This window comes from Pygocentrus nattereri, chromosome 4, assembly GCF_015220715.1.
Source record: "Pygocentrus nattereri isolate fPygNat1 chromosome 4, fPygNat1.pri, whole genome shotgun sequence".
In the NCBI taxonomy this organism is placed as follows: domain Eukaryota; kingdom Metazoa; phylum Chordata; class Actinopteri; order Characiformes; family Serrasalmidae; genus Pygocentrus; species Pygocentrus nattereri.
The window spans coordinates 26,971,705-26,983,957 of record NC_051214.1 but is presented as its reverse complement, the minus strand read 5'-3'; the positions used below and the strand labels follow the sequence as shown (position 1 = coordinate 26,983,957).

Genomic DNA, 12,253 nt, shown 5'->3' with positions numbered 1-12,253 from the left:
GCTCTGTGAGGGTCCATGGGGGTCCTGACCACTGAAGAACAGGGTAAAAGGGGACTAACAAAGTATCAGAGAAACAGATGGACTACAGTCTGTAACTGTAGAACTACAAAGTGCACCTATAGAGTAAGTGGAGCTGATAAAATGGACAATGAGTGTAGAAACAAAGATCATAATGTTATGCCTGATTGGTGTAGCATATAAATAGTGCATTAAAAAAAGTTAAAAATTAAAAACAAAAACAAAAACAAAAAAAATAGAAGCAATAAACAAGTACAACTTTTCTGGTGATTAGTTATAAATGGGTTTCAAGTCCACCATTTTTCAGTACTTGCAGTACTTTTGTACTTAGTAAGTACAAAATTATTGTCTATTATAATTGACTATGCTACAGATGTGGCAGAGAGAGAGATTTAAATTAAACACTGAAGTATGCAAAAGTTTAGGAATCATGATCAAATTACATTTTCTTTCATTTCTAAGTGAAAAAACACTTCTGCACAATTTAATGCACAGTTACTGCTTATATGCTGACTAACATACCGCAAAAAATAAAACAAAATTTATCCTATGCAAAAGTTATGGTACATTTGATATTTTATGTTTTTCCTCCAATATGTAAAATGTTGTGCTCTAAATAACATTTTCAAGAAAGGTAATTGGACAGGTGGGGCAGGTGGAGTTGCGTGTTCAAACACGAGTTATGATGGGCCCAGCACAGAAGACTGAGACTTACCATAGGGAGGTCTTGGAGTCGACGGAATTCTGGGCGCTCGTTATGGCGTCTGAATTTCAGGAATATTAGGAGGGAGACAATAGCAGCAGTCACCACAAACACGGACACAAGGCCAGCCAAGAGCGGATCCATGGTAGCACTGGATTCTAGAGTTCCCAGTAACATTGGAAATGAACAGAAGATGAGATAATGAACAGAAAATATTTCTGCAATTAACTAATGACCAAAAGGTTGGAATTGCATCAAATTAATAATAAATTATTTAACACATATGTATACAAGGCAGATATTAAACATTACACTTTTTAAGGCATTTTAAAAACTTGTTCACATTCAGAACTACTAATAATTTTTAACAAATTCATTGAAATCTGTGGGTTTGTGTAGAACAAGCATTATACAAATCACTGATTCTAGCACTGTAGATCACTAAAGGAAGCAGAGAACTTCTATTGAAAGTGTGCATTCAAAACTTGTAATTAACCATGTAATTAAGTATGTACTTATATATAAATAATTATGATGTAATTTTTTCATTGAGCATATAACTGGGTAATAAATGTTGTAGTAACATTAAATAAATAATTCCTTAATATAAATTGAATATACAGCAAAAGTACAAACATGTTAAAATGTTTCACCAGAAAATCAAGACCTGCACAATTTTCTAATATCCCCAAATATATTCAATATAATCAATCGGCCAAGGCAAGTCTGGTGTCTGAAGTTTGATTTGTTTGTGTTTGATATGTATGCTGTTACCTATAAAAACCAAGTGTGTATGTGGTGTTTCACTTCATGGATGGGTTAAATGCGGAGGTGGAATTTCCCCAGTTGTGGGATCAAAAAAGTATCACTTAATGACATCACAATATTTCTTTTTTTCTAATATCTAAAATGTTGAATCAGACAAAAAAAGCCATTAGTACCACATTAAAAAAACAACCGAATCTGGTTACACAGGGCTAACGATGCTGTCTTTGTAATGAAGCAGGCAGTTGGTCAGGGTTTTAGTTATTGACCATATCCTTGATATACTCTGAAAAGCACACTAACATTCTGTGATGTATTTTATCATGATAATGATGATGTCTTTGCTGACTGACTAAGTTTGGGCTAAAGAGAAAATAACGTAAACCTAATTTTTTCAGTAAGGTATTCCTTTGAAGAGAAATTCCAGCATTTTTTCAAAATTTAGGCATAATTAAACCATTCAGAGTGGTTTGATGTTAAATGCTCTGAAACATAAGCCAGTGTCACAGTTGTTCACAGTGCTGGCGATGGGAACCAGACGTCCAAAGTGATTTAATGCCTCCAACAGCTCCTTCACTAAGCTTTACTACATGAAATGGTCACAGATGTCTGAGACATTGTTTTTTCTGTTTATTTTTTGTTTTTCTTTTTGTAGTTTTGTGTATTCCAGGACAAAAGAGTCCCAAAAGAATTTGTATTTTTCAGAATTACAGCCATTTCACCTTTATCAACACTCATGCAACACATGCAAGTTCAATGGTCATTATGGATACTAAATAAAATGCTTATATTTGTATTATAGACATCATGACCCCTGGTTCCTATCAGCACCACTGTAAAGAAATCAGTGAGAGTCTGTATACTTCTCTACGGTGCACAATTTCAGATCGAACCAGTCTCTGAGTGAATTTATTGACAACGACTGAATAATACAGAAATTTAGAAAACCAGGTAAAATTCCCCTCATAGGTAAATGTGTTAGTGTGAATGATAAGAGAAAAGAACAAGAGAGGATGAAATATGTTCACAGATTCACTGGCACTAAAATGACCAAACAAGCTGCTGATATTCCTGACAGAGATACCAGGAAGTGTATTCCGCAGTGTGTTTATATGTGTGTGTAAACAAGTCAGCGTGTGTGCACTACATTGACGCATAAGGCTGGCAGTGACACAAAGCTCAGTCTGTTCTTTTGTTTTGTCAGCGTAAAGTCGTCCCTGCCCCTGGGTAGCCTCACAGCTTCCAAAGGTATAATCATACTCTTGTTCTCCACTTACACACACAAACAATCAGCGGTCTGGGCTCTGGATGGCCCTATTCAGGTTTTACTAAGTGCTTGCTGCAAGTTTTTAGACAACACGCCCTCAATTACATAAAGGGGCAGATGTGCAAACTGCTCGCTTGTGTGTGTGCGCAGCTGCATTTTGATAGCAGGGCAGTCAATAACAGACCACATGATGCATCACATTAAAACAAACAGTCATTCGCACACAGTGATATGGCAACTATCATAAGTAAACACACAAGAAAACATCCAGGCCCCAACAGAACAAACCCAAACAAATCTGAAACGCAATGAGTGCGCTCTAATAACAAATGTGTCCGCACACATAGATGCACCATCATTACTGCCGTTTTCACCTCATCAGACTTAAATTGTTGGCTCGGCCCAAAATCAAGCGTACACATTCTTCCTTTACTTACTCCTACTATAGTTAATCAACCCATGACATGTTTGGTTTCTGTTTGCTTCGTTGGTTTTTATGACGGACAGTCTTGGTCAAATTATGTTTTGATAAGTGATAAGTTAATGCATTCTGTACGGAGAACAAACTTAACATGTTGGAAAAAAAAAATGCTACAACTTTTGCACACTGTCTATTTTTGTCCCCAATATTTTAAATCCATGCGTTATTAATATTACATTAAAGAGTATTAATATGGACTTGCTATGGTCCCTTTTTGCTACAGTAGCCTTGGCTCTTCTGGGAAGGCTTAGAAATAGATGTTGGAACTTTTCTGTGAGGATTTGATTGTATTCAGCCATAAGAGCATTAGTGAGGTCAGGTACTAATGTTGGATGATTAGTTCTGGATCACTCCAACTGATCCCAAAGGTACTGAATGTATTTAATTCCATAGAGAACACAGTTCCACTGCTCCTTGGCATGATGCTGGGGGGGGGGTTTATTTATGCCCCTCTAGCCAATGCCTGGCATTACGCATAGTGACCTCATGTGGCTCATGTGTGGCTGCTCCAGAGTGCTGAACACCTGTATCAACAATAGGTGCTCCTTGAAGTAGCTAAACTCACTAATTAGAGTGGGATTCTGAGTTCTAAGGCTTGAGTGTATGGGATGCATGAATGAAACTTGCATGACTTGTCGAGGTTGGCTTTTTATTCAAATTTCCAGTTCTACCTTAAATGGTGCAGCAGTTACATTCAGGTGCCTGATCAGGTCCCAGGATGCAAAAGGCCCACAGGGTTAGTATTAAAAAGCTATACTGGCATAGGTTTATCTAGGTTTTGTTTTTACTATTTTGCACAATAAAAGAATATTTCTGATTTTTTCTTTGGTTGTTTAAAATGGTTTTGAAAGAAGGGACACTCCAGAAAAATAAGCCACTTTAAACCTACTTATTAGCTACATTAGCCTTGAAAGAACTAAACTTTAGATAACAAACGTGGTCAACTAATTAATTGCTCACCATCTCCGACATTCAGCTCAGAGGGTGTGTCTGCATGAGCTTCAGTGCTGCTGTGGGGCTTGCTGGTCTCTGTAGTCTGAAGGGTGGTGGTTGTGGTTGTAGTACTTGCTCCTTTAGTAGTAACTGTTGAAGATGTCTGCTTGGATTGAGCAGTTGCCGCCTCTGGGCTGGTGATTGTCGACGTTCGGCTAGCAGTGGTATTCTGGGACACAGTTGTCAAGGCAGAAAGGGTCTGAGACACTGTGGTGGGAGCTGGTGTGCTGGAATGGGACTTGGCTTTGGGTGACTGGGTGCTTGTCAGGGTGGGAGTGGTGGGTGCTGTCGTGGTGGAGAGAGTGTGGTTATCTCTTGTTGAAAGGCCAGATCCCTCTGTACTGTACGTGAGGTTTCCAGAAACACTTGTACTGCTCACTGGTGCGACTGCAGTACCAGCAGCTGCTGTGGTAGAGGCTTTATGAGAAGAAATCACAAGCAAAGAAACACATTAGATTAGATAAGAAATCAATAAACTAAAACATTAGTGCTACACTACAGCTATTAAGTTAATGTATTGCCTAGGAAATGACAGCATTAGCTTAGATTCAAAATGAATGAACCAATTAGAGTTACACTATAGAATTAGCCAACTGCAAGAGAGGAAATGAAACGTTAGTTGGGGCGAGTTTCAGTGTACGTGTTTGCATGCCTGCCCGTGTACTGGACCTGCTCATAAATAAATTCTATTATACTCAATAATGGGCGAGTGTGTAACAGATGTGCCACAATAGCTCCTATTTTTGGAGATGTGAATGAACAATCATCTTTGGAAAATGCTGCTTTTGTTTGCTGTCTCAACACCACACAGATCTTCAATAGCACAGATGTCTTACACAGATGGGACAAATGCACAGACACATAAACAAAGATGATGCACTGACTGTGGGTCGAATAATTTCCTTTGTTCTTCAAAATAAAGAGGCAAAAATGTTCGGAGCAAATGGACTTCTATCAAATCGCTGAGTATCGGTCAATACTGATCCGATATTTCTTCTTTAAAAACTACCAAGCTTTTAAATGAGCAAATTTTAATAGATGCACTTCATGTTAGATCTATAAGTACGCTATCATGCTCAAATACTCAAATACTCTACTGCCCCAAAGGAAGAAATAAACTTAAAAGAAGTAATCTACTACAGGTTTCTAATTACTTTTCTCAAAGTGAAATGGCATTACTACTTCCTGGAAAAAAGTACTCATTACTTTACTCCTGAGTTACTCTCTAAAACCCATACAAATCCATACCAACAACAGAAAACCCAGTAGCCCTGTCTGTACTTTAACAAGAAAGAAAATCACCATAAACATCATTTACAAAGCATGTCTCTTCAGCCTTTACTCTGAACAAGACACAGCCAATCGTTCTGGATTAAAATGATGAACAGCTGATGTTATTTAAAAGCTTGCAAAGCTAGTCAGTAGAGACAGTTCAAAAACAGCTGGCCTGAGGTAAAATCTCTGAATAAAAGCTTAAGGATGGTTCCTGAATCAAAATCAGGCCTGTTTAGATGATGTTGGGACTCTCTCTTCTTCAGCACAGTGATCTTTATGCGATTTCATATTAGCAAGTTCGGTTGCTTTGACAGATGATTCACAGAGTCTACTGAGCTTCCTGCGGCTCAGTCAGTGGTCGGCGGTAGCGCATTACAAATGTGCAAATTACACACAAGGACAAGCACGAATAATCTTTTCGGAGGCAAATTATGTTACGACTTCAGAAGAACTGCGACTACCTGCATTACTATCTGTCTAGAACACAACAATACACACACCGATGTGTTTGCTCCCATGTTCAAGTCAGAGTCAGGGCCTGTCTCCAAATCACTGGAATTAAAAAGCGTGAAACCTGACGCTGAGACATTGTCCTAAAATGTAAACCGTACCACAGAGGTGGCTTTATGTGCAGGAATGATATCTGCCTGCAGCACGGAGTATTTTCAGCTCAACAGCTGTTTTTCTAGAACAATCTGGTGTATGTTCAGTACCATACATGTGGCATTAATGTAAGATAACACAGCACATCACACAACAACTTGTTTGAAAGTTCAGTTTTGCTCACAAGTTGGAAATAAATCAGTAAATGAACACTCTTTGGTGGTAAATTTACTTGGGGCTGTTACCGTGGTAACTTTGTTAACTGTCACCAGGCACCACACCTATTTAAAAAAAAGAAAAAAAGAAAAATTGTATTAGCACTTCTGCTGAGATCTCGTCTGCTACCATAAATACTGGATGTTTTTAAAATTGTATAAAAAGGCAAAGTGAAATTGATAAAATGCAATAATTTAACTTTAATCAGATGATGCCACTGCCAATCACACTCACACACACACACACACACACACACACACACACACACACACACACAAAATGATTAGTTCCAAACAGACCATCTGATGCTGTTCCATCATGTGATCATTATGCTGCTACAGCCCATGGAACAGAGAGATTTTGTTTGTGTGTGTGTGGAGTTTAACAGGGAGTGTATGCCACTTATGTGTGAGCTGGCCTGAGCAAGAAAAGCTCTGAAACAGGGTGTGAGATGTGGAAATGTGGAAGAAAGACAGGATAAATGACTTTTTTTCTCATGCTGTATGTGTAAAAGGGAGGTGTTTGACAATAAGAACTTTCTCACTTTCATGCTGTGTTAACACACACATGGTGTAGGCCTGTGGACGTGTGTGTACAAGTGCCAGCAGCTGTTGGAGGAGTGTGAACCATGTTGAGGAGGTGATTCTCCACATTCGTACATGAACAGAAGCACGAGAAGCGTCATCAGCTTCCAAGCTTCCTCACCTTCCTGTCAAATCTCACACTGCATTTAATCACAGTCTCTTTCCTCACCCCCCTTAACTCCTCTCCTCTATCCTAGCTTTCCCCACGTCTCTATTGTAATTCTAGACAGCTTGTTTGATGTCATTGTTTCACAAATACAGCAGAGAGGCTAGCTGAAGCGCTATCTACAGCAATTCACATTAATGGATAAAGCAGGGTGAATGAAAATGTATTTATAGTTAGCAACTAAGCATTTAATAATACATTTGAGATGGTCAATATCAGCTGCATTCAATTAATTATACCATCTCATCTAATTAGCTGGGAGGGTGAAGGCTAGCATGTGCTTCCTTTGAGATATGAAAAGCAGCTGTATGTTTTCAAACTGTCACTAACAGCTCTACATGCTTGGAGGAGAACACTAACTGTGCTAATGCCAATTCTCTTAAACCAGTTAACAGACACCTGGGAAAGGGGGGTTCATCCTACCCACCCAGAGAGGGGAAGGTCAATCAGGACTCTTATGACTCTTAGACATGGAAGGCTGTGGCTTCAACGATCTTGTGATCAATATGACCCACAGCAAAATATTCAATATAATGAGACACACTCTCAGCTCTAGTCTCATTAGTCAGTTGTGCAAAATGGAGTTATCAATTTTCTTAATTCAGATTTTGTCCAAAAAACTGAATTGTGGCCTAAATCACCTAAACCTATCGTTACATACCAATTACCAACTCTAGGGGTTATTATGAACTTACTGGGCACTGGCAGAACTTTCAACAATGACTGGCAGTTCTAGTTTCTCCCCATACTGGGAGATACATACTGTATCCAATTCCACTCACTAGTTAGGACCCCCCAGGTCACACGATACCACCAACTCTAGGAGGGCCAAGGCTAGCACAGGCTTCCTCTGAAACCTGTTAAGTGCCACCACATTTTTTCAAACTGCTGTTAATTCAACGTCATTGAACAGCTGAACGAGCTCCGAGGACAGTGCTAACTACCAGTTCTGTTACGTCAGTTAACAGATGCTTGCGCTGACTAGCATCTCACTGAGTGATGAGGGGGGGGGGAATCCTACCCAGCCAGAGAGTGAAGCCAACAGTCCTCTCTTGGACTCCCAGCCACAGATGGCTGTAGCATCACCAGGGATCAAAAAGCAATCTCCCGATGATGCGACCAACGCTTACACGACTACACCACTCAGCAGCCCAGCTCTGTCTATTTTAAGCTAAAAACCATAGGCTAAATTACAATAATGTTCATCAGCAAAGGCCTATAGATGCAACAGTTACTGTTAATATATGGAAAATGTTATACATAAAATGAATTTGAGATGCTTTTTAAACTAAAACTAAACCAGGATTAACTTATGTCAGTGCAACCAACTGCACCACTTTCCACATTGCCTTTGAGGCAAAAAGAGCAGAGATATCTCAGAAATAAAATCATATGTGAGAGCACTTTAAAACATCAGAAGCCATATTCAAGTTCCCTGTCTTTGGTGGTAGAGGATGTGTTAACTTTTTACCACTTAGAAAATCGTGACTGGTTGTGTTCACACTTTTGTCTGCAGCTGTATAACTGCTATAACAAACTTACTATAATGTATGGTAAATTATGGAAACTAATAAAAGTAATGTTTTTAAGGTGATTTTGAGAATAAGAAAAAAGTTGGGTCTCCATGATCTCCCTGATTGTGACACATCGCCAATGCTTTTCTGAGTGATGTCAAGTTAAATCAGTGGTCTAGACTTCTGCAGCGACTACGAAGGACGACCCGTTTGCTCTGCTTTCTGCAGTGCTACAACACTGTCCAGACTGTCTCTGCCCTTCAACTTAGGCCCTGTCTTATTTTTGTGCTGCCTCTCCTTCTTTTTCCTCTGTCAGTGTCTCAGTTGGCACCTCTTTGCCAGCTCACTAGCGTGCACAGCTGAGACAGTCCGGGCTAGTTAAAAATAACCCTGACCTTCGACCCCCTGAGTGAAGAGGGGCTGTGTTAAGAGTGTCTGGCAGTGCCACAGTATGCCCACATGGCAGAGGAGAAAGAAGAAGAGAAAGAACTGCAGGGTGCCAGCATATAGCTTTTTTATGTATGCAGTATAGATCAGTTTGCCACTAAAAAGACAAAGATAGATGCTCTCATTAATCTACATAACACTGTTTTCAGTCTGGAAAAGAGCAGGATCTGCAGCTTTGTGTATTTATGTGGTCCATACAAAGTCATTAAACCGCCTTATTGGCATAACCATTCAAATCATACAGCTAATGCTGGTCCACATGATTATCATCAAATTTGAAACATTGGTGGTGGTTTGCCAAGTGTTTGACACACGTTTTCTATATAGTGTATTCATGAATAGTTACTTTATTAATTTTATCTGATACAGAAATAAATAAGTGTTGATTTTGTTTAGCATGATTAGAGACTGGTTAAAGCTACTAGGGTGGGGGGTGGTGCTGGAGCCTATCCCAGCGGTCATCAGGCGGGAGGCAGGATACACCCTGGACAGGTCGCCAGTCCATCGCAGGGCAGACAGACATACACAATCACTCACACACTCACACCTAGGGGCAATGTAGCGTGTCCAATTTGCCTAACTGCATTTTGGACTGTGGAAGGAAATCCACACAGACATGGGGAGAACATGCAAACTCCACACAGAGAGGACCCTGGTCACCTGGCTGGGGAATCGAACCCAGGCCCTCCTCGCTGTGAGGCAACAGCGCTACCCACCGCACCGCCCTGAAAACTATGTTTACATACGATAACAAACTCTTCCAAAAAGTGAAGGGGAAAAAAAAAAAAAAAAGTTTTCTATGATAAGGGCCCTTTATGAATAATTATAGATTACATAATCAATATATTATTGAGCAGATTCTGTGGGGATTAAGTGCATATACTGTTGACGCCAAAATGTCCATGTGCACATGCTTGCAGATCACTGAGCTAGTCTTAAAGTATGTTTTGCAATATGACACAGTCAACTTGCAATAACTAGAGATAGGTAAGTATGTTCTGGAAAACTTCACCTGGTGCCTCTGTGCTGTTTCTGATGGCGTCTGTGGTGTCATTTCCACTGTGGCCAACAGTGTCATTAGCTGAAAGTGGAGCTGCAGTACTGCTGTATACCTCTGAGGAGGTATTAAGATGTGAAGGTGTAGAGATTGCAGGGGAGCTGGGATCTATAGGAGAGGAGTTGTGGTTGGGAGGTGATGGGGTTTCTGGCAGGCTAGAGTTGGTAGGAGCCAGGGATGGGCCTGGGTCAAGGTCACCTAGAGGGGGAACAAAACATATCCAATGTAAGACAAGGACTGATTCAATAATTCCAACATTTACTTCTCAAATAAAATTAAGGGCTACATCTGAAGAGTTTAGCAATGGAAGCGAAGGCCAGAATGGGTCACTACCACTACATATAGGTAATAACAGCCGGTCACATCCCAAACAACACAGCATCTAAGAAAGGCTCCATGCAGAATCATTTAGCTAAATCTGCTGTGCTTCACACCAGCTCCCTCAGATTATAGCTGTTTCAGACTTTTACCATTGTATCAATTTTACGTAAGCTTGGCTTATGTTGATCAGAAACTTATGCCCTTAGTATTACATAATAAAATGGCATGAACTTCTGAGAGACTTCACTGGTTTTCGTACTCAGAGATGCTTTATAAATATGGACTTTAATATGCTTTTGAGTGTGTGGCTCCATAGATTCTAATGTAATTGCAATGCACAATACACAATACATCTTCCTATCTTTTCCATACCATACTCATTCAGTGTGAATAGGCAGGGCTTATCTGCTGTAGACTGAATAGGTCGATAGATGTAAATGCCTTTTATGCAGCCTCATTCTTCTCTCTTTAGTTGAAAGAGTGAAAGGCAGTATGTATGTATTGAGTATGTATATACAGTCATAGGTAAAAGTCTAGGCACCCTTGGTCAAATTACATGTGTTAAGTGAAAATAAGAACACATCCTCTACGAGGAACACATTTCAATGCACAACCACTGTTTATTTGCTGAGTTTAACATATTAGAGAAATAAAAGTATTTATATTGTATATTTTACTAAAATTTGCAGAAAACACCATATTTATGTTCCTTGTAGAGAATGTGTCATATTGCCTCCTAGAACAAAAACATGAAATCTGATCAGCCTGTGAAAGTGATTAGGATAATGCGACTTGCATGCACAGCACAAAGGTGGGCAAAAATGCAGTACCATAATACTTCAGGAAAATTTCACAATACATACACGATGCAACAATATAGATTTTTTTCTAACAACTTTTAAGTTACATTACATTTAGCAGACGCTTTTATCCAAAGCGACTTACAAATAATGTGGTACATAGAACAAACATAGTCAGGCCTTAAAGGAGGCCAAGGGGTAATAGCGGGGTAGAGAAGGGAAGGAGGGCAAGAAGGAGATGAGGTTGGTAGTGGCTAGATTTGCAAGAGGCGATTAGAGCAAGTGCTCCCTGAAGAGCTCTGTCTTCAGGAGTTTCTTAAAAATAGCGAGGGACGCCCCTGCTCTGACAGCGGAAGGTAGCTTGTTCCACCATTGGGGAATCAAGTATGAGAACAGTCTCGATTGCTTTGTGTGAATGTTTGGCAAAGCTAAGCGACGTTCATTGGAGGATCGCAGCGGCCGGGCGGTGCTGTAAGCCTTTAGGAGCGAGTGCAGGTAGGAAGGAGCCTGCTCTGTTAACACCTTGTAGGCAATTGTAAGAGTTTTAAATTTGATACGAGCAGCAACCGGTAACCAGTGGAGCTCAATGAGCAGTGGGGTGACATGCGCCCGTTTTGGTTGGTTAAAGACCAGACGCGCTGCAGCATTCTGAACCATCTTTAGTGGTTTTACAACACAGGCCGGGAGGCCCGTCAGTATGGCATTGCAGTAGTCGAGGCGTGAGATGACCACTGCTTGTACCAAGAGTTGGGTGGCTTGTTGTGTTAGAAACGGCTGTATCTGTCTGATGTTGTACAGCGCAAAGCGGCAGGACAGAGCCACCGAGGCAACATGGTGCGTAAAGGAGAGTTGGTCATCTACCATAACCCCCAGGTTCCTAGCAACCTTTGTCGGGGAGAGTGAAAGTGAGTCGATGGTTATGGTGAAGTTGTGTTGAATGGATTGTTTAGCTGGTATAACCAGAAGTTCAGACTTGGACAGGTTTAGTTGAAGGTGGTGTTCCTTCATCCATGCGGATATGACCGAGAGGCACTGCGATATCC

General features: G+C 40.3%; 1 protein-coding gene across 1 annotated transcript in view; it reads right to left on the bottom strand.

The window, feature by feature from the left end:
• Positions 1-12,253, bottom strand: part of LOC108415424 (mucin-5AC) — a 34,046-nt gene that overhangs the window by 4,212 nt on the left and 17,581 nt on the right. The window contains exons 2-4 of the mRNA XM_017688468.2: positions 10,045-10,287; positions 4,195-4,644; positions 734-879 (exon numbers count right to left, since the gene is read on the bottom strand). Coding sequence (XP_017543957.2) covers positions 734-879; positions 4,195-4,644; positions 10,045-10,287 — 839 coding nt within the window. The remainder of the gene's footprint in view (positions 1-733; positions 880-4,194; positions 4,645-10,044; positions 10,288-12,253) is intronic.